Below are 23,874 nucleotides of genomic sequence, written 5' to 3' on the forward strand. Positions count from 1 at the left end.
ATAATAATAATAATAATAATAATAATAATAATAATAATAATAATAATAATAGGATTTATTTATATGCCACCCAATCACTGGGAATCCGGGTGGCTTACAACAGAGGGGATAATAGACTGTTCCCTACCCTCAGGCTTACAATCTAAAAAGACATGACACAAGAGGAGAAGGGAATGGTGGGGGGAGGAGATCAGTTCCAGCATTCATCTCTCCCTCTGAGGCTTGGACCAAGGAAGATGGACTGGAGAGAGGGCTCTTTTTCTTAATCGAGGCTGGACCCGATGGTGTTGGGCTTATTCCCCATTTCTGAAGCTGGAGACTATTGCATACACATTGAAGCAAATCCCTCAAGCTGTGTGCATAGGAAGCAAGAAGGATCCTTACTCCCCACTTCTGAAGCTGCTGTAAGATCACAAGCTAAATATGAATCACAAAAAATGCTGCTACAAACCTAGGCTATGTTAACAGGAAATTACAGCCATTAGGCTTTTGCTAGCATGAAAGGTTTAATTTATGGAAACAGGCTGCCAAGTGGTACACAACTGAAAAAAAAGGTTGGGAACCACTGGTCTAGGGGACTGTTCTGCCATGCTCCTCCAAGCTGTTTTGCCCCAGGAGAGGTCTCCTTTAAACAGAAAGTGGCCCAGAAGTGACTTTCAGGTCACTTTCTGTTGTAAAGATCTCTCTTAGGCCCGAAACAGCAGAGGGAGGCCAAAAAGATGGGGAAATGCCCCCTAGAGGGTTTTGAGATCCTTTAGGGGCAAAAAGATTTTTAAAGGGAAGAAGGATAAAGCCTGCCAAGTATCTAGAGGGCCAGCGAAGCCCTTCAATATCCAACAGAGTTTCAAGGTCCATCATCTCTCTCTTGAAGAATGAAGTATTGATTTGATCTCCACTGATCTTTTGGTTATGCACTACATTTATGAGTCACAAAAATGTTCTCACAATGAGAAAACAGCCTACATGTGTGCATTATATATGCACACTCATCCATCTGTCTGGATGTCTCTTACTACACCAGGAGCCTCTAAAGATAGAGTGGGTGACATGTGGCACTTCAGATGTTGTTGGGCTGCCATTCCTATCAGCAAAAGATGTAGGATGATGGAAGTTACGCTATAGGAACTTCTGGAAGGCTGCAAGTTGCCCACATCTATTCTATAGGATAGAGCCTAGGGTTCCTTGACCTCAGGGCCTGCACCTTCTTTTCCATTGCTCAGGGCAAGAGAAAGGAATCTCAGGGTGAGAACATAGAGTTGCAAAACATATGCATAGTTGAGCTTTCTATGGCTACTATAGATAGGGTTCCTAGATCTCTAGAGCTGGCCCCTCTTCACCAGATCTCAGTAGGAGGGCTAGGCATTTCAAGAAAGAGCATTGGCTTGAAAAGTCTATGTTTTTATCACTTGTTAGACATGGTTTTTAATTTGAATGGCATACTCTGTGCAACTGTAGTTGATGTATATGTATTATGCTTAACTACATCACTTGGGGGCACCCCTTGTACAAGAGTCTGCCTCTTGGGACATTACAAGGGGTTATCTCTATTACTCACATTTTGGCCCTGAAATCTCAAGACCTCAATAATCCAGGCTTGACAACCCTAATTTGGTCTTGTGCTTTACAACTGAAAGTCAAAAGTTTATCTATCTGTAGTTAGGTGTGTTTGCAGCAACTCATACATTTCTGGTTTACAACTTTTTACAACCAGCCAGACAAGTCTGTTAAAACATCACAAGGTGAAGGTTTATGTAATGAATGTCAGGAATTGCCCTGTTGCTATCCTCACTGTGTTTTTGCATCTCATAGTAAAATAAATTTGGAACAAAATGTTCCAGTTCACAGTAGTCATAACCACAACATTTGCAGAATTTTCTTGTGAATGCTACCAAAAGCCAGCAACTAGTCATGTATTATTTTCCTGAACTATGGATTAAGTAAAGGCATCTGTATTATGCTGCCTATTAAAATATGTTATGTACATATATACATCTTAGCCTATTTATTTAACCAAGGAGATATAGCCAAGTGAGTCTGGGGTCTGGTGAATACTTCTTTAGATGTAGGAGTGATGCCTGCTGCCCTGAAGGAGACAGTGTTGTTGCCACCCCTAAAAAGGGCATTTTGAACCCAATGGCCCTTGGTAACTACCAATTAGTTGCAAACAAACCTTCGGGGGGGGGGGGTCCTTAACAGTGTTGTGACAGCACAGTTGCAAACACTTTTAGATGACACCTAATATTTAGCCCCAATTCAATTTTGTTTCAGGCCTACTTTTGGAACCGAATCAGCCTTGGCCACCCAGATTAATGACCTAGTAGCCATGATAGGGAAATCATGGGGTACTTGCTACAGTGAAACACTTAGCTGGGGGGGGGGGGATGAGGAGGAAGAGACTGTTTGTGGACTGGAAGAAGCAGCACCAACAAGGGAAGAAGAGATTAGGATGTGCTACTTGCTTCCATGTCTCTTTACAGTGCAGCAAAAAGAACTTCTGGGGTTGAGTGGGCAGCACAAAGTTAAATGAGGAAAGAGAAGGCCAAGTGACAGAGAGGGAGGAAAGAGAAGCAGTGGTGGTGAGAAAGACAATTGGCACAAACTAGACAAATACTACACATGAGTTAATTTGCTCATTTATGCTAGGTGTAATTTTAGCTGCCTTTATTTTTAAGCAAACACTGTTAAGTACCTGTACCTTTGCCATTGTGTAAATTTCTTTCAATTGAGTCTACCCTCCATGCACTTGATGAAATCAGCTGGAATTCATAAAAGTGTCTGTGAAATAAAGCATGTGAATCTTCCAAAATCCAAGTTTCTGTTGTTTTCAGTACTAAGGGTATAGGTCTTTTTCTTCAACAGGAGATGGGGCTGCAATGTTATCTTGTTAGGAAGATAAAACTTCCCCCACTCTCTTTGTCTCATCCAGGCACTTTTCCCCCTAACTTGTTGGTCCTGATTTTTTTGGATTAGATCATGCCATGTACTCTTGCTTGCAGTTTGTTATTGCAGCAAAGAATTTCTAAATATAGGCGCGATACATACCGGCAAAATGTAGTGGGGCGGCGGCAGCGGCAGTAGGGTTAGGGAGAGTGCACCATTCAGACACTTCCTAACCCTAGTACGTACTAGGATTAGCCTAGTACATACTGGCGGCAGCAAAATGGCGGTACCCTGTCTACATGGGCGCCGCCATTATGACATGATGAACACATAGCGTCTGCTCATTGCGTTGTGCTTGCAATGTCATGAGTGCATATTTACGCACTTGGGCATCGCAAGTGCGATGAAAAAAGAACCCGCTTTTTGCGGGTTCTTTTTGCTCTGTGGTGAAGCCCCACGGTCTGGCGGCTGAGGCTTCCCTGCGGAGCAAACCAGGGCGACGGGAGACCACCCTTTTTGGGTGGTCTGTATCCTGCCAAAGTTCTATTGCATATGAGGCTGGCTGGTTTTATCAGCCATAAAGGCACTTACCAATAAAGCTCACAGGGCAATCTGTACTGTCTCAGACACTGTGTCCAACCCCTGATATGTGTGTACTTTATTTTCATCATTGGGAAGTAAAGATACAGGGAGATAAGACCACAGTAGCAAGAGCATGAAGATTTATCTGCTACTATCTTTTATTCTAGTCCCATCACAGCTAAGCTAAAGTAGTAATCATCTCACTTCCATAAAAAGGGGAAAGACCAAATAAAAATCTAAAGAAAAAATAAATTGATTTAAAATTGACGAAGAAATCCACTGTCCACTCAACTGATGTGTCACTTGACAGAGGACACCCCCTTCTCTTTCTGTGTGGCTTTTTTTCCTCATGTGACAAGACTCTCGGCAAAATAAACAGAATTTCCAGTTGGCAGATGACAACAAGCAACTAAAAGAAAAAGAGCTGTAGTTTGTTTAGCCACTCCCAATTGCAGGGTGAGCTAAGAGGTAGTATTATTAAGCAGCATTTACTAGAGACTTCAGTAATTAGTAGAGTCAACCCTCCAATATCCACCAATTTTTCATCCATGGAGTCAAGCATCCAGGTTTGAAAATATGTTAAAAATATATAAATTCCAAAAAGCAAACCTTGATTTTGCCATTTTATATAAGGGGCACCAACTTACTGTGTCATTATGTTTAATGGGACTTGAATATCCATGGATTTTGGTATCCGTGGGGGGTCCTGGACTCAAACCCTAGTGGATACCAAGGGCCCACTGTATGGTTTTGTCTGCCATTCTGAAATCTCATGATAAAAGGATAAACTGTAGATAGATAGATAGATAGATAGATAGATAGATAGATAGATAGATATCCTGCCCTTGACTACAGGATTTCAAGGCAATAGGCACATTTCTTTTAAAAAAATCTATAATATATGTTTAGCAGAAGGATTGGTATTTATGCTTTTATTCTAGTTTTGTACTTTTGCCTTCTATTGCAACACTGATGTTCTTTGCATAACAGCCATTTAACAGGGCAAGTGACTACATTCCAAGTGTATTAAAGTAACTGTGACTAACTGAACAACTAAAATACATTGCATGACAATTGCATGGCAATTTCATTTACTGTCAGCTTTCCTCATTTGGAAAGACCTCTGCTCTGCTTTAAAAAGGAGCAGGAAAAAATGCTGACATTAGCGCACAGGGAACTTTGAGGTGTCCCAAGCTACTTTCTTTGGCTAACTGGACAATGCCAACAGAAACAACATGAGTGAAAAATTGACTCATGTTTCATAATAGACTAGTGTGCTTCTGGCTTTAGGGTACAGTAGCAGTATTCTCTTAAAGTAGTCCTATAGAAAACTGTTTACAGTCACCATGGGAGTAAATTCTTATACAGATGGTGGACAATGAGAGGCAAATTAGATAGCATGCTAAAGACATCTTTGCATTTACTGTGGCATTTTTTAAAAAATAAAATACCATTACTAAATAGAATTGATAATTAATGGGATCAAAGGAGATGTGAAGGATGAATTTCTTCCTTTACTGCATATGAGGAGGAAATATGTAAGGAAAATGCCTCTTTTTAGAACTGGAACAGTATTTGCTTCAAAGAAAATCATTGGTTGGCACTAATAAGATCCACTCCCCACTTCAAATAAATTACTGGAGGAGCACTTTCCCTCAGGACTATAATACAGGAAGGTTCAAGAAACAGATCATTTTCAAAGGGCAAAGTGAAGAATTGGTGGATAAGAAGGAGCAAAACTCCTTCTTATCAGTATCATGAAAGAAATTCAGTTTAAAAATCCATGTTCATTTTCCAACATCTTGTTATGTCCTTATGCAGGCTTTGTAGGGTGTATTTTTTAAGTAATGGGTGGTGCTGAAGTTTTGAAGCATGCTTTGCTTAAGGCCAGCAGCATAGCTTCTTTTTGTCCTCAAAGCTTATTTTAGTTGAATTATTTCTAAAGAGGTGTAGGTAATCAAAAATAGACATGTGACAGCACTCACATGAACCAGGGAAACAGGTTGTCCAAGTCTTAGATTCATACACTGGTCCATCCTGGACCATGCCCTAGTGATCTCACGACTTGATTACTGTAACGTCCTCCTGGCTGGGCTTCCTCTTTCTCACCTCCATCCTTTAATCTCTGTCCAGCATTCAGCTGCACACATTATCACATCCGCCCACCGCTCTGTGTTGGCATCCCTTCACTGGCTCCCCCTCCCTTTCCGTATTCAGTACAAGCTCCTGCTGTCAACGTTTAAAGCCCTCCATGGGCTGGCCCCTCCTTACTTATCAGACCTCCTTTCTCCTCACCTTCCCACTAGGGACCTCCATTCTGGTAGTCAAGGTCTGCTGTCCCAGCCCAGGATTTCCTCTGCCCCATCTCGGATTCGCCCCTTTTCACTTGCTGCCCCTCACTCCTGGAACCTTCTTCCCCCACAAGCAAGGGCCATCACTTCTTTAACCAGCTTCAAAACAGAGTTGAAGACCATCCTGTTCAGAGAAGTGTTCCCAGGCATTGCATAATTGTCGCTTACTATTTGATGTTCTTTTGAAGCCTGTTTTATCGAGCCATTTCCTGTATTGCTATGTACTTTATATGTATTAGCCTACTAGCCCCACCACCTTTCCCTTCTCCTTTTATGTCATGTCTTTTTAGATTGTAAGCCTGAGGGCAGGGAACCGTCAAATTAAAAAGATTGTATGTACAGCGCTGTGTAAATTTACAGTGCTTTATAAATAAAGGTTAATAATAATAATAATAATAATAATAATAATAATACACTGCCTTTTTAAATACTATATTTTCAGTTTATCGTAGGAGGAAATGGACACAGCTGGCTTCTTCTGTTGAAGTGCTTGTAGGAAATCTTGGCCACATTTGCAGGACAAGTTTCTCTTCTCTCAACACTTTGAGCCAGTTTTCTCTGCCTCCAGAACAAACATTTCATTGAAATGTCCTGGGTCAGCTCTAATTGGCCAAAGCTCCACTGCAAAATAATCGTGCAAAGGAAAAGGAAAACAGTACACTTAGACATCTCAAATATCACTGACGTAGCATTAATCAGTAACCAGTTTTCTTCTTTGAGGGAGGTATTCAAGCATATTGTTTCCTGTTTATTTAAATGATTTCTCTGCAGTTATATTTGCTTCTTTGACCAAGCCAGCTTAGATTCCATTCTACTTGTATCATTGCTTTATGCTCCTAACATGGCTCAGAAAGGATTAAGTGAAAATCTGGAGAAGAAACTGGAAGAAAACAAAAAGACTCCACCTGAAGAGGGGCTTATTTTATACAATGGGGAGTTATATCCTGCTGGAGCCTGTAAACCAGAAACACTGAGTATTCTCCACACCTTTAAAGCTCGGAGTGATGATGTGGTTTTAGTGGGATATGCCAAAACTGGTAAGTGTCTCAAACTTGTAAAATTTCATAAGCCTTTGTTGTGCCTATGAAAGTTTGTTTAATTGGGTTCCAATTATATTTAATTGGGTAATTAAATTGGTAATGTCTGGATCAGAAGGAACCTAATTGTGACACACTGAATGAGTTTTTCTAATGAAAATGTAAAAACTATACCTTACCGAAGGAGTGAATAGCGTATATTATATGTAACCAAAAGAACGGGATCTTCAAAGTGAATCTAAATTTAAATAATGTAAAGAATATGATGTATGGCTATTATTTAAATCATTTCATTTAAATAAGTACGTAAATATCTTGCAATTTGTACAGCCAGGAATCAAAAAGCATCCAACAAGCAGACCTGAGGTCTGGGGGCTCAAAAACAGCCAGGAGGGAGGAAATGTGTTGGAATTGTTCCTGCTCTCTCTAGAAGTGGTGTGGGACATGTTGAGTTGAAATCAAATCAAATCAAAGGTATGGGGATTTTGAGAAGCATATGTGCCTCAAGAACTTCACTTTCCTCACTTTTGCATTACAAAACTTTAGCCACAGTTCCGAGTGCTTTGATGTTGGGGATATTTCATATGTACTTTTAAAAAAATGTAATGAGGCTATTTCACAAATACTGAGAAAATAGTTATGTGAGTTTCTTCCCTATTAGGTTCCACCACTTTTTTTATCCTGATGAAGAGAGCTTTGGGGTTGCAAACAATAGCTGCTGGTTAGTTGGGAACAGTACTTGTATTGTTTTCTGCAATTCTGTACAGTGCACCCACATTATATGCGGGTGCAGCTTACATGCATGTGGCTTATGCAACTTCCAGCATACACTCGAAGCCTGCACCAGAAGAAGCCTCGGCACGCCAGAAAGAAGTAATGGGGCACACACCCACAGCACATGCCCTGTAGAGCTTGAGCATACATGATTTTTCCCTTACACGGGGGGCGGGGGGTGTCCCAGAACAGATCCCCTGCGTAAGGGAAGGACACACTGTAGTTATCTAGTTTGATATTAGAAGACAATATAGACAGAGCTATAATCAATTGATCCTTAATATTTTATTAAGTCTTCTGGTGCTAAATAGCTAGTACATTTTGCATCAGTATGGCTTGTCAGGCTTCATTTATGTATATCCTTGAAACACCCTCCAACTATCCCAACTTAACAAGGACAGTCCTGATTAATCCTCTGCTGTTTCACATTTTCAGCTGATTTTAAAATGTCCCAGTTTCTCCTCCTCCCCCTTTCCTCCTTTGACTTCATCTTACTTCAGTTGTTTCAAAAACTCATTTAAATGACTTCAAAAAGTATTTTGCACTCAACTTAGTGGGAGCAAGGAAAGGAGGGTGAAATTCTGTTTTTAGTGTAATATTGGAGAGTATGGCTTCAGCATTTATCATTCTTACAAGCTTCATTTTGGAATCCATTTTCTTGCTGAAAGACCTCTAATCTAAATCCAATTTGGAGTCTCAACAAGAGCAGGCCCACTGTTTCAAAGAGAACTTGGCAAATCAACACCTATGTAAATTGCATTGACTCAGCAGGTCTACTCAAGTGGGGACTCACAATTAGGTTTAGGCCTAAATGATTGCAGGCATAAGAATGAGATGCTTTCTGCATTTTAAATGTAATTTGTGTATTTCTTCAGGTACTAATTGGCTTGGTCATATATTAATTGAACTGGAGGCTGCATCTGGAAAGTATGATGAAGAAGAAAGGAACAGGAGGAAGCAACAAGAAAAAGAATTAAAACTTATGCCATATCTTGAATTTGGAGATCCTGAGAAGTTTCAGGTCAGCATCTAGAGCAATGCTCTATCATTTCTTTTATCCAAATGGCAAGAGAGCCACAAATAATCCAATTCAAATAATCTGAGGGATTCCCTCCACCCTCAGGATCTTGGAAGGTTGTGACTGTTGTATCCAACATTTCCATTGGGCCACTGACCACCAATGCCCATGGCCAATTGTACCATGATAAATGGTTGTAGTGGTGATTGCACATTTCAGGCAATTTTTAAAAAGACCCAGATGTGTTTCAAACTCAAGCATTTCTAACTCCCCAAACTGGAAGTGCCTCTTTTTCAGGGCAAGGAGAACAGAAAATGGTTTGGGAGGAAGATTAATTCTGTTTTGGTCAGGCCCCACCTGGAATATTGTGTCCAGTTCTGGGCACCACAATTTTTTTTATTATTATTTATTTCATACGCGTTATTTCACATTGGAGTTTGTTATAGAATTTTTTAACATAAATATTCATAAATCATACACGTGTCACATAGTAGTATTCTTAAATAAGGGAAAATAAATAATAAAGAATCCATATTTATCTTCAGTTCTGAACATACAAGATTGCTTTCTGTATTCTGTTACCTACATATTACGGGAGCCATTTTTCCTTAATTTTTTCCTATTTTTTTTCATATGTCTGGTTAGACCTTCCCATTGTGAGTAATCTAAGTTCATCCATATTAATGAATTCCTGTACTTTACATTTCCAAACTAATAATTCTGGTATAATATTTGTTTTCCAATATCTTGCGAGCACCATTCGGGCTGCCGTAATCATATAGAGTATTATACTTATCTGATCTTTGTTTATCTTATCATCATTTATTTCGATAATATTTAATAAGAACAGTTCGAGTACTAGAGGAATATTAATCTCTAATACTTCTTGTATTTCTTTGTGAATTTTTCGCCAATATTTTTGTACTTCCCTACATTTCCACCACATGTGATACATAGTTCCAATCTTCATATTACATTTCCAGCAAAAAAGACTACAACTCTTATTCATTTTGGAGAGGCGAGAGGGGGTTAGATACCATCTGTAAAATACTTGAAGAAAGTTTTCTTTAAGTGTATTACATCTTGTAAACCTTTGAGTATTTACCCAGGCTTTTTCCCAGATTTCAATAGGGATTATTTTTCCTATGTTTTGCATCCATTTTATCATAGTTTCCTTAATGGATTCCTCTTGCATTTCAATATTCAATATTTATTATTATTATTATTAACCTTTATTTATGAAGCGCTGTAAATTTACACAGCGCTGTACATGCAATCCTTTTAGTTAGACGGTTCCCTGCCCTCAGGCTTACAATCTAAAAAAAAAAAAAAAAAATTTGGTTCTATACCATTCATACTGATGTCCTTATTAAAGTCCTTTCTTAATTGTTCATATTGGAGCCAATTCATTTTATTTCCTTGTTGTTCTAATTGGGATTGAGTCATCAATTCTATTTTTCCATTGACTGTTTTCAGGTATTCATTATATTTTAACCAGTTGTACCCTCCCTTGTATTCATTTCCAGAGAAATTTGCTTATATCCTTATTCAATACTGTAAAGACAGATTTGTTTTCGATTATAGGGATAGTTTGGAACAAAAATAACATTTTATGAAGGGTGCACATTTGTATTGTTGCGATTCTGCCGAGTAGGGATAGATGCCTGTTGTTCCAATTATTTAATTCAGTCTTAATTTTGTCCCATACCTTTCCATAGTTATTTTCGAATTAGTCTTTATTTTGGCAGGTAATTGTAATTCCGAGATATTTAATTTTCTCTACTATTTGAATTTTAGTGTTTTGTCTTAATTTTTCAATTTCATTAGATGTTAGATTCTTTGTTATAATACCGCATTTATCTTTATTTATTTTAATCCCAGATATATTGGGCACCACAATTTTAAAAGGATGTTGAGAAACTGGAGCATGTGCAAAGGAGGAGGACTAAAATGGTGAAGGGTCTGGAAACCATGCCCTATGAGGAACAACTCAGGGAGCTGGGGATGTTTAGTCTGGAGAAGAGAAGGTTAAGAGGTGATATGATAGCCCTGTTTAAATACTTGAAGGGATGTCATGTTGAGAAGGGAGCTAGATTGTTTTCTGCTGCTCCAGAGACTAGGACTCGGAGACCAGATGCAAGCTACAGGAAAAGAGATTCCACCTCAACATTAGGAGGAACTTCCTGACAGTAAGGGCTGTTCAACAGTGGAACACACTCCCTTGGAGTGTAGTGGAGTTTCCTTCCTTAGAGGTCTTGAAACAGAGGTTGGATGGCCATCTGTTGGGATGCTTTGATTTAGATTTCCTGCATGGCAGGGAGTTGGGCTGGATGGTCCTTGTGGTCTCTTCCAACTCTATAATTCCATGATTCTAATGCAACCTGCACTTTATTCATCCCTGATTTAGGGCTTGTTTACATGATTACAATCCTCCTAATTCCAGTCAATTAGAATGTGCCGTGGCCACATGCAAATAGCAGGAAGGCAGGCCTTTTGCCAGGGAGGGGCGAGGCTCCGTAAACTCTGCAAAAAAGGCATTCCAACTTTTACTGGCATGTCTGCAAAATCCACATGGATGCTCATTATCGTGTATGACCGTTTGTCTGCTTTGCATTTATTCAGATGGCTGCATGTTTTCAGCATAAGGAGGGACAATAGATGGAAACTGTGCAGGAAAGTAAAGACAATAGAACGTCAATGTGAATGTGCAACAAACCTGCAGCATTTCACAGCAATTCACATAATACACTTCCATGTACACTAGGTCTCAGACAGACAGAACTGTGGGTAAGCTGCTGAGTTTTTATAAGGTGAAATTCACACAATTGATGAGTCTCCCTATGCCCAATTCAAATGGTTATATGTTGATATTAATTACTATATGCTGACCTCCCCTTGGGAACATTGTAACACAGTGTTTAATTTCCCTCACAATCTTGACAGGATAATGTTTTACTAGACTGGGAGATGTTTTATACCATCTCCCAGTCTTGTAATCTTCATAGTCTTGTATTCACACTGACATGTTAGTGGCCATAATTTATGATGACAATTCAGGAGTTAAAAACAAAATATATCCAGTTGATCCAAATGAGATCATCTGGAAGAGGATTAACATGACCCCATAAGAAATATACAGAGAGAGAGAGAGAGAGAGAGAGAGGAATAATTGAAAGTAGCATATGACAAAGAAAATTTGGTCTGAAAATTTCCCTGTTTTGTTTTGGAGAGCACCTTTTCCTCTGTATTTCACCACAAACTCAAGGGTCAGTTGTACACACAAATGTACACAAGGGATTGCATGTTACTAGCAACAGCCAGGTAATTTAAAGTGATTAAACCCTCCTGTACAGGGCTGAAAGAAGGCGCATCCAATCTGCTGGGAAGATAATATTGACTGCTTTCAGGACATGAAGTAAACATTGGAAGAGCCAGCTTATGGGGACCACTGGTCTCATGAGAGCCAGGCAGCACCCAGTGAAAGAAAGAGAGAGCCATGTCTGCAGGTTTATTAATAAATTTCCTTACAACAACTTTTCTGATTAAGTTTTAAAAATTGTATACCACATCAGCAGCTAGGCATACACAATGAATGATTATTTAAATCATTAAGCTTAAGAACTACAATGTCTATTGTGATGTGGCTAATATGTTAGGAATGAGACCTATGATGCCATTGCATCAGTGTCCTTTTTCATATAAAGAGGTATTAACTTTCCCTATTTGTATGTCACTCTTCAAGAGGATGGAAATGTTACCTTCCAGAAGAATTATAAGAACACATCTAATTCCTCACAAGATGCCCAAAACATTTTTTTGAACAAAACACAAAGGTAAGCACTCTGCTCAAGATCTCATTTTCTGCTTGATTAATTTAGAATATTTATATGCCATATCTCAACAGTACTTTTTCAGCGTGATTGGCATAGGGTGTATCCATACTACAGAATTAAAGCAATTTGACACCACTTTAACTGTCACAACTCTATCCTACAGAGTCCTAGGATTTGTAGGTGAGACACCAGAGCTCTCTGTCAGACCATGCTGAATACCTCACCAAACTACAAATGTCAGGATTCTGTAGAATATAGAGTCATGGCAGTTAAAGTGGTGTCAGTGCTTTAATTCTCCAGTATGGATATACTTGTAGTAAAATGGGGCAACAAACAAACCACAGTTAGACTATGATTTGTTAGGAAGTCTCTCAATTAGGGGAATTTTAATTAGCTCAAATTGCTGAGAGGGGGGCCCTAACAACGCCCTTTGTCAAGACCGTGTCCCGTGGTGTATACCAAAGGTCACCAGGAAATCCTTAGAGAGAGGGCACGGATACTAAATATGTCCAATTAAATGCCTAAAGTTTATTAAAGTAGAAACACACATATAGCAAGGGGACACACACACACACACACACACACACAGATTTTCAATATTGGCGGAAAGCAAAGGGGTGAATTCGGGAGATAGGTTGATAGAGAGACACCACTATTATGAGCTTTTTAAGTGTTATTTTCCTTTTATTAATTCATTTCTAAGAACAAATACAATTTCAGCTCTTGCTTATTGGAGTCTGAAATCCTTGTGTTTCAATACATTAATTTGTATCTTTTTGTTCTTTAAAGATGCTGGTTTTGTTTCGGAATCCAAAGGACACAGCTGTATCTTACTTCCACTTTGCCAAATCCATGAAATTGACTTCCAGTGAGAAAACCTGGGATGAATTCTTCTCAGACTTTATCAATGGAAAAGGTGACGTTGACTCTTTTCCCCTAGTTAGTTTATTACACTCTAAACTAGCTTTATTTATAGCAATAGCAAGTACATTTCTATGCCACTTATCAGTGAACTGAGCACTCCCTAAATGGTTTGCAATGGGTAAGCCAATTGAACCCAACAAGCTGGGTACTCATTTTAGCAACCTATGGAAGAATGCCATACAGAGTGGACCTTGGAGCCCCTGGGATCAAACTGACAACCTTGTGGCTGCAGTATAGGCATTTAACCACTGCGCCACCAGGGCTCCTTTCAAATATGCCACTCTAAGAGAGCCCACAGTTTACTCCAGGAAATTCTGGAGTTAACCCAGGTGTTCTGGACATGAAGACAGTTGGATTAGGCTGGATCTGGAGTGACCCAGATGTCCACCTGCCTACACATCAGCCTTATCATCTTGCTGGTCTGTTCCCCTCAATGCCACAACCACTACCATAGCACCACTAGCCAAGCAGCTTCTTGTCAGAGCCTGGCTATTGCTGTTGCTTGTGCTGGGGTCAGAATGGCGCTCCCCATCATGCAATCAACAAGAAGGAGGTCACTTCTTGTCCTGTCCTGACCTCCACAGAAGCAACAGCCAGGCTGTCACAGGGAGTTTCTTGGCTCTACAGCTACAGCTGTGGGGCCACAGTAGTGGCAGCACCAAAGGGAACAGGCTGCTGGGACAATGAGGTGACACCTGATGGCCCATTTGGACATGTTTGGCCCACATTGTGTCAACCAATACTCTAGATTAAAGGGACAAGTGTAGATACACACAGTGGGGCTGTGATACTGGGGTTAAGTGGAAAAGAAACAGAGGAAGTGAAGTAAGCATGTATCTGAATCTCATCTGCAGAATAAGATACACTGAAGCTAAGGACTTGTGACTGTCCAGCAAAAAGCCTTATCTCTGCCTTGCTTCTCCAAATCTCCTTCTTTGGCACACATAGAATCATCGGCGGGTTACAAACCGCCAAAAAATACGTATTGAATACGTATTAGGGTTAGGAAGGGGCGGTGCTTCCGCACCCCCCTAACCCTAATACGTAGTCAATGCGTACAAGATGGTGGCGCCCTTTCTACATGGGCGCCGCCATCTTTGCGTATCGGACGCACAGCGTCCAGACGCGTCGCGCCGCTGCTGACGTAGCGAGCGCGCCCCTGGCGCCTCGCTACGTCGCAAACGCGACGCAAAAAGAAGCTCCATTTTGGAGCTTCTTTTTTCGGTCCGCGCGGGAGTCGGGCCGTCTGAAGGCTCCGGCTCCCCCGCGGACCTTCTGGCGGCGGCGCCAGACCGCTGCAAAGCGGCGGTCTGTACCCCGCCATCGAATCATAGAATCATAGAGTTGGAAGAGACCGCAAGGGCCATCCAGTCCAACCCCCTGCCATGCAGGAAATCCAGATCAAAGCATCGTCGACAGATGGCCATCCAGCCTCTGTTTGAAGACCTCCAAGGAGGGAGACTCCACTACACTCCGAGGAAGTGTGTTCCACTGTCGAACAGCCCTTACTGTCAGGAAATTCCTCCTAATGTTCAGGTGGAATCTCTTTTCCTGTAGCTTGCATCCATTGCTCCGGGTCCTAGTCTCTGGAGCAGCAGAAAACAAGTTTGCTCCCTCCTCAATATGACATCCCTTCAAGTATTTAAATAGGGCTATCATATCACCTCTTAACCTTCTCTTCTCCAGGCTAAACATCCCCAGCTCCCTGAGTCGTTCCTCATAGGGCAAGGTTTCCAGACCTTTCACCATTTTAGTCGCCCTCCTTTGGACACGCTCCAGTTTCTCAATGTCCTTTTTGAATTGTGGCGCCCAGAACTGGACACAATATTCCAGGTGGGGCCTGACCAGAGCAGAATATAGTGGCACTATTACTTCCCTGGATCTAGATACGATACTTCTATTGATGCAGCCTAAAATCGCATTGGCCTTGTTAGCTGCCGCATCACACTGTTTACTCATGTTCAACTTGTGGTCTACTTGGACTCCTAGATCCCTTTCACATGTTGTCTCCTTAAGCCAGGTGTCTCCCATCCTATATCTGTGCATTTCATTTTTTCGCCCTAAGTGCAGTACCTTACATTTCTCCCTGTTGAAGTTCATTCTGTTAGCTCTGGCCCAGCTTTCTAGTCTATTCAGGTCATTTTGAATTTTGATCCTGTCCTCTGGAGTATTAGCTATTCCTCCTACTTTAGTGTCATCTGCAAATTTGATAAGTATTCCCCTAATTTTTTCCTCCAAGTCATTGATAAAGAGGTTGAACAGTACTGGGCCAAGGACAGAGCCCTGTGGGACTCCACTGGTTACTTCTCTCTAGGATGAAAAGGTGCCATTGTTGAGCACCCTTTGGGTTCGGCCGGTCAACCAATTACAAATCCACTTAACAGTTGCCTTGTCCAGCCCACATTTTACAAGCTTGTTTGTGAGAATGTCATGGGGAACCCTGTCAAAGGCCTTACTGAAATCAAGATATACTATATCCACAGCATTCCCTTCATCTAGCAAGCTGGTAATTTTATCAAAGAAAGAGATTAGATTTGTCTGGCATGACTTGTTTCTCTGAAACCCATGTTGACTTTTTGTGATTATGGCATTGGCTTCTAGATGTTCACAGACTCTCTGTTTAATGATCTGCTCCAGAATCTTTCCTAGTACTGATGTCAGACTAACTGGACAATAATTGTTGGGATCCTCTTTTTTCCCCTTTTTGAAGATGGGGACAACGTTTGCCCTCCGCCAGTCTGCTGGGACTTTTCCTGTTCTCCAGGACTTTTCAAAGATTATTGCCAATGGCTCCGATATTACATTAGCCAGTTCTTTTAATACCCTTGGATGTAGCTCATCTGGTCCTGGAGACTTAAATTCATTTAGGTTAAACAGGTATTCCTGTACTATCTCCTTACTTATTTTGTGCTGAATTTCCCCTATTCTGCCCTCTGCTCCATTATCCTCAGGTTGAGCACCCTTTGCCTTTTCTGAGAAGACTGAGGCAAAGAAAGTGTTGAGTAATTCTGCCTTTTCTCTTTCTTCTGTTAGCATTTTGCCATCTTCTCCATGCAGTGGCCCTACCGTTTCCTTCTTCTTCCTTTTGCTGCAGACATATCCAAAAAAGCCCTTTTTGTTGTTCTTAACCTCTCTAGCAAGCCTGAGTTCATTCTGTGCTTTGGCTTTTGTGACCTTATCTCTACACTTGCTAGCTATTTGTTTGAATTCCTCTTTGGTGATTTCCCCATTTTTCCATTTCTTATACATGTTCCGTTTAAAATTTAGCTGAGCTGAAAGTTCCTTTGTCATCCATCCTGGGTTCTTGCGACATCTCCCATTTTTCTTTCTCACTGGAACTGTTTTAATTTGTGCCTTCAGTATCTCGCTTTTGAGAAACTCCCATCCATCTTGAACTCCCTTCTCTTTTAGTATTCCTGACCATGGGATCACACCCAGTATTTCTCTAAATTTACTGAAATCCGCTCTCCTGAAGTCTAGAATGCGTGTCTGACTATGCCTGGCTTCTCCTTTCCATTGTATAACAAACTCCAGGAGAACATGGTCACTTCCACCTAAGGATCCCACCACTTGCACTTCATTAACCAAGTCATCCTTGTTGGTTAGGATCAGATCTAAAATAGCTGATCCCCTTGTTGCCTCTTCCACCTTTTGGACCATGAAATTGTCTCCAAGGCAAGTGAGGAATTTACTAGACCTTGAGGATCTGGCTGAGTTTGACTTCCAACAAATATCAGGGTAGTTGAAGTCACCCATCACTACTACATCTCTCCTTTCTGACTGTGTGGTCATCTGTTCTAGAAAGGCATCATCCAATTCCTCCGTCTGACTTGGGGGTCTGTAGTAGACTCCCACCATAACATCCTTGTTGTTTCCCTGCCCTTTAATTTTTATCCAGATGCTCTCCACCTGGCTTCCAGGATTGATGTCCTGGATCTCTTCACTGGTGTAAATATCTCTGACATATAGGGCTATTCCTCCTCCTTTCCTTCAGTCCTTCAGTCCTCACCTCCTTCTAAGCACTGCTGCCAGTATAGCCATTTCATACAGCTATAGTTATTTTGGTGCTGATCAGATTTTTGCAAATAAGTGACAGACAGGTCTCCTGCTAAAGCAGGAATGGGCAAATGCATGAAATCCAAGGGACACACAGGTCCCTGATAGGCTTTTTCTCAAACCAGGAAGTGAAATAGAAATCACTGTCAGTTTTGAAAAGAGTCAAGCACTTGTTTATAGATGCAGGTAATGTGAATGGAAATCCACAACTGAACAGTTAAATTGCAGTTAGATTGTACAAAAATCCCTTGCTTATCGATGATATGTATGAGAGATCTCTTAGTCATCCAAACATTTTTTTTCTTCTATTAGTGGCCTACGGCTTTTATTTGGACCATATCACTGAATGGAACAAGTATATCGATGACAAAAATGTTATGTTTATTACCTATGAAGAACTAAAAGAGGTGAGCTTTATACTGTTTTTTAAACTTCTGATTTGTGTTTTAATTCAGGACTATCCAGGAAATGAAAATAAGATTTATTCGTTTACTCTCTTTCCTTGGTATATATTTTTGAAATTTCAGAATACGACTTCAGGACTAAAAAGAATAGCTGAATTCTTTGAATTTTCTGTGACTGAAAAAGATATTCAGACTATTGAGGAGAAAACCAGTTTCAAAACCATGAAAGAGAGAGCAGCAGAAACCCATGGAGATATAGGCCAGAATTTTTTTCGTAAAGGTATGATTCTAGTATATTTAATTAATTTTATAAACAACACAAATTGAAACTATAAGCTATTTAAGAACAAACCTACCCATGCAACAATATCATGCAGCCAGTTTCCTCAATAATTGTACAACTCTGTAGTGCAACTAGGGGATTATAATCCATGTTTCAGTGTAATAACATTCAAGTGATTCCTTCCCACAACTAGAAAGCCAGCATACAATATATGGTTTGCAAACCAAAGGTAGTAGTTTTAGAAGTGGAAGTAGATTTCAAAATTATACAAATTTAGTAGTGGAGGAAAGATTTCAAAATTGTACAAATGTAATAAAACATAAATATTAAACAGGAGATGTGTCAGTATACATATCTTGAGCTACAATGCAAGTAGAGTAGAATGTACCTGTTTTGTATCTGGGAGGCTGAAGACATAGCTGAAGAAAGAGAGAGAGAGGGATGCCATTGGAAAGATCCTCAGTCTCTCTCTCTTTGTGGCCAAAATTATGGATTTTGATATGACCCATGGTCAAGGGTAAAATCTAGGGGCATGTAACAAAGGATGTAAAGGACGATGCAAAGGAAAATGATGCCAAAGAACTTAGAAAATTCTGGCAGGCATAACTGTGCTCATCCTAAAGGCTGAATGGATGAGAGAGTAGAGGGGATCCATACCTCTTTTTGGTGCTAAGCTCTTGCCTTTTATTCAGAGTTTTTTTGGGTCAATTTTTTGACTAAAATTTCTAGACTTATACATGAGTATATACAATAACCTTGATTTTGCCATTTTATATAAGGGACACAATTTTACTACTCCATTGCAGTAGCATCACTGAAGGGGTGCGGGCTGCATCAGGTGATACCTCAATGGGGCTGACACCCCAGGATGTGGGATGAAACCTGGTCATCTCCCTGACCCCGACAGTTGTTGTTTTGGCCCATGTTGGGGCTGCTCCCCCCCCCCCCCCGTGGGAGCTGCTCAGGCCCATGCCAGCACTCCCCTGGGCCTGCACAGGTTCTCCGCAGGCCACGGCTGATTTCCTCAGCCTGGATCAGCACTATGCAGGCCTGTGCCCACTCTCCCCAGGCCCACAATGGCAGTCCCCCAGGTTTGGGCATTCCCCCTGGGCCCATGGGGTGCAGCTGCAGCCTTCATGGGTGTCCTTCTAGCTCCGGAAACCCACTGGAAGTCCAGGGCCAGAAGTCCTGCTCACCCCAGAGGTCCTGCCCCTGACTCTTGCTGTCACTCATTGCAGGGACACCACTGCTCTATTGTATGTAAAAGAACCTGAGCATCCACAGATCTTGGTATCCAAGGGTGGGATGAGCATGAGGGGGTACTGGAACAAAATCCTTGTGGATACCAAGGGCCAATTGTACAGTTATTCCAACCCCCCCCCCTCCAAATCTGAAATATGGAATACATCTAGCCGCAAACATTTGGGATAAGGGATACTGAACCATTACATTTCATTTATTATGGCAAATAACATGTACTATAAAAAGATTATCCACAGTGTACAATGTAAGTTGACCTATATGAAGAAGGATTGCAAAAATGAATAATTCTTCAACATGTACCTAAAAATAAGAATTGTCAGAGTATATCTGTTACTGTGGAATACATTCAAGGAGATGTAGCCCCCTGGGAGGCCTCTTCAGAAGACATCATGGAACAAGTTGGACTACAGTCAGCCCTTTATATCCATGAGGGTTCCATTTTGGGCCCCTCCCCTAAAGATGCCAAATTCCACAGGACTTCAAATTCCATTCTCCTCAATGGCAGTGCAATGTACACGCCACTGTGTTGCCGCGTCTGTGTGTATGTGTCACCATTGAGGAGAATGGGACAAGGCCATCCGTGCATGCCCCAATCTGTGGATGGCAGGCCGGCAGAAAGAAAGAGCCAACTGTATATGATAGAAAGCTCCTTCATAGGTAACCAGACTAGTCTAGTAGCAAATATAAAGCAAATGTATTTTCTACAGCAGGAGGATTATACACTGCTGATGAGGGTATTCTGCACTAGCTTTAGTTTCCAGATAAATCTTAATGGACAGCCTACATAGAATGCATTGCAACAGTTCAACCTCAAATCTACCACTCTTTCCTTTCTCTCTCTGTCCCCACAAATTTTATTAAATTTATGCTTTCAGGCATAGTAGGAGACTGGAAGAGCATCTTCTCAGTGGACCAGAGTGAAGAGATGGACAGAAAATTTGAGGAAAATGTAGGAAGAACTAGGCTTGGGAAAATGTTGAAATATGAGGTGTACTGCAAGAACTAAGGAGAGCAACAGCACTGCAAACCTCTCAAGTTTCTTTTTTGCACATGTGGAAAAGTATGTCCGAGATACTCCTGTGTGCCAATAATAATGCCACTCCATCTCTACCCATGGTATTTATATTATATTGATAAAACTGGCATGTTTTTATGTGCACTTAACTTTCAAATAATTAATAAAAGCTAGTACATCTTCAAAGATCTGCTTTATTTTAATTGGAGGACATGGGGTGGGGTGGGGTGAGGTGGGGTGGGGGACACTGTGACTGTAGCCTGTTCTGGTGAACTGAAACCATTTTACAACATGACCCTCCCCACACTGACCTAAAAAAAGAAGGTGCTTTTTCTTTTGCTGCTGCACCTTTTCTCTTCACCATCTCAAGTAGAGCTTTAGAGCTATCTTCCTTTGCTGCCTTATTTCTGCTTTGAAGCAACAAGAGCTATTCATGTCAAGAACCTTGCATACACATATGGCCACCTTATCTTCCAAAATCCCCTCCCCCCAAAAGTATTTTCCAGCACCTCCACTCTTGAAAACCACCACAAAAGGCAATGTGCTTCTATCCTCTATGTAGCCTTACCTTTGGTAGCTACCATACCAGTGGGAAAGTTAATCAATCCTATCTTAGTCCAAATTTTGAAGGATGTATCCAGAGTGGAAGGCAGGTTTTGACACCTTGGATAACCCCTTGAAAATTCAGAGTAAAACCCAGGGCAGATTCAGTACTCCACTGACATGGAGATCACTAGTTATCATCTCCAACCCTGTGTACCCTTTGCTCTGGCTTTGCCTAATACTCTCAGTAAGCAAGTAAGTCCCATTGAATCCAATGTGACCTACTGCTGCATATAAAAACACAGTAAGTATACATTAAAATAGCAATCACTAAATACAATCAATGCAGTCAACAATACAGTGCCTCGGGTTACGAAATTAATTCGTTCCGCGGCCGCTTTCGTAACCCGAAAAGCCTTCGTAAGCCGAATTGCCATAGGCGCTAATGGGGAAAAGCCGCGTTTCGTGCGAAAAAGCCGAAAAAAGCACCAAAAATTTTCTTCGTATCCCGAAAAAACATTCGTAACCCGGAACAATGATTTCCTATGGGATTTTTTCGTATCCCGAAAATTTCGTAACCTGGGTATTTCGTATCCCGAGGTACCACTGTATAACAATATCCAGCTAGCTTAGAATGTACAACAACAGTAACAGTGAGGGGGGAAGAAGGGAGGCTAACAAGGGAACAATTAGGGGAAGGCTTGTTGGAACAGGAAGGTTTTTAACTCCTTCCTAAACCGATTAATGGAGGTGGCCAAGCGGAGCTCACCGGGAAGCGAGTTCCAGAGCTGAGGGGCTGAGATGGTAAAGGCCCTACGCGATGTTGTGGCATATTTCGAGTCTGGAACTCTCAGCAAATGCTTCCCGGCCGATCTGAGTGTGCGGGGCAGATTATATGGGGAGAGGCGATTCTCCAAGTACCCTGGGCCCAAGCCATTTAGGGCTTTATAGGTAATAACCAACACCTTGTATTGCGCTCGGAAGCGAATAGGCAGCCAATGTAGATCTTTTAATACTGGTGTTATGTGGGTGGCCCTGGAAGATCCAGTGACCAACCTAGCTGCCATATTGTGAACCAACTGTAGCTTCCGAGTATGGTACAAGAGTTGCCCCATGTAGAGCGCATTACAGAAATCCAAACGAGAGGTTACCAGAGCACGTACCACCATTTCAAGGTCCCTCCGGCCCAGGAAGGGTCGCAGCTGGCATATCAACCGAAGCTGATAGCAGGTGCTCCGGACCGTCGCGTCCACCTGAGATGTAAGGTGGAGCGACAAGTCCAGGAGCACCCCCAAGCTGTGAACAGAGTCCTTCAGGGGGAGCTTGACCCCGTTCAGGACAGGTGGACAAACCTCCAATCCCGGACCGGGGGAACCTATCACGAGCACTTCCGTTTTCTCTGGATTCAAACTGAGTCTGTTTTCCCTCATCCAGCCCATTACCGAGTCTAGGCAGGCATCAAGAGGAGAGATGCCATCCCTGGTCACTGCATCAGTCGGAGACACAGAGAAATATATTTGGGTGTCATCAGCGTACTGATAACACTGCACCCCGTGTCTCCGGATAATCTCTCCCAGCGGTTTCATGTAAATGTTAAATAGCATAGGGGACAGAATGGCTCCCTGAGGGACACCAGATGTAAGTGCCCTCTTGTTGGAGCACACGTCCCCCAGCTGCACCATCTGGAATCTGCCCAAGAGGTAGGAATGGAACCACTGGAGTGCAGTGCCCCCGATTCATTTTAGAAGACACACACATATATGTGAGAGGGACAGAAAGATACAGGCTATTACTGCCCTTTGAAAGGAAATGGGTAATTGGTGAGGAAAGTGTATAGCTGCCCTTTACTCCTAAAAAGATAAGATAGTTTACCTCTCACCTGTTCCATTCAGGAAAGGGCTTTTCATTGCTTCTGGTGCTTATTGCAGGGTTGGCCACAAACTTACACATACAGTATAAGAGGGAGTTCCCCCTTGTTGGCCAATTACCTTGGGAGGTATCATGAGGACAGGATTTCAGCAGCAGGCAAGATTTACAGCAGGACATCCTAAGCAGGCCAGATGCTGTTCTTACCAATTTTGCCACTTTTCCACCAAATATAGAAAGCACATAGTTCAGTTGAACACATGGCAGCTCAGGAATAAAAGGTTGGCAAAGCTAAGTGCACTTGCAGCTTCCTTGTCATTAAATTTCCTCATATCTGATCTTTTGATCACTTGTCAAAGAAAATAGCAAAATAAGGTTGTAGTTTAGGTGACGATTCCCCATGGGCTGCATTCTTGCTATAATGGGAAGTCTGAGGAGATTTCATTAATAAGGGCAAGGAGAAACTTGCAGATCTATAGGATGAGATATGTGTTTCCATGCCCTCATTGCACCATTCTCTCATTACTGCTGTAGTTGACTCCAACATTTGACAGCCAGTATGCACTCTATGGAGCAGGAGTATGATGGAGCATGGACTCCATAGAAACCCTTAACACCACAGAGAAGGGCAACTCATAGGGCTCTATCAAACTGAATCTAGCAGAAGGGCAGAAGTACAAAAATGGTGGCATTCTTTAGCCAGTGTGGCAATAGTTATGATTTTGGGAGCTTGTAGCCAACCCTACAGTGGCATGGTGGCTTGGAACTGATGGGGAATTGAAAAAAAATGGCTATAAGCAGTTTTGGGGCTGCACATTGCACACCCCTCCTCTAAAGAAAAAGTTCTGAGATTCAGAAGACATCTTTAAAACATTTCAATCTTTTTAAAAAAAATTGGTTAAAGGCACTCTGATGGTGCAGTGGTAAAAATGCTGGTACTGCAGCCACATTGTTGTGAGTTCAATTCCTCAGGGCTCCAGGTTGACTCAGGCTTCCATCCTTTCGTAGGTTGGTAAAATGAGTACCCAGTTTGTTGGGGGCAATT

General features: G+C 41.5%; 1 protein-coding gene across 1 annotated transcript; it reads left to right on the top strand.

Annotated features, from left to right (window-relative positions):
- The first annotated feature begins 6,503 nt into the window (after positions 1 to 6,503).
- LOC121921441 (sulfotransferase 6B1-like) lies at positions 6,504 to 20,606 on the top strand. Its single transcript, XM_042449563.1, is given in 8 exon segments — positions 6,504 to 6,850; positions 8,500 to 8,645; positions 12,385 to 12,453; positions 12,455 to 12,475; positions 13,265 to 13,391; positions 17,768 to 17,862; positions 17,983 to 18,139; positions 20,281 to 20,606. Coding segments are annotated over 8 exon segments (942 nt in total). The 5' UTR covers positions 6,504 to 6,654; the 3' UTR covers positions 20,412 to 20,606.
- Positions 20,607 to 23,874: the final 3,268 nt, after the last annotated feature.

This window comes from Sceloporus undulatus, chromosome 1 (genome assembly GCF_019175285.1).
Source record: "Sceloporus undulatus isolate JIND9_A2432 ecotype Alabama chromosome 1, SceUnd_v1.1, whole genome shotgun sequence".
Taxonomy (NCBI): Eukaryota; Metazoa; Chordata; class Lepidosauria; order Squamata; family Phrynosomatidae; genus Sceloporus; species Sceloporus undulatus.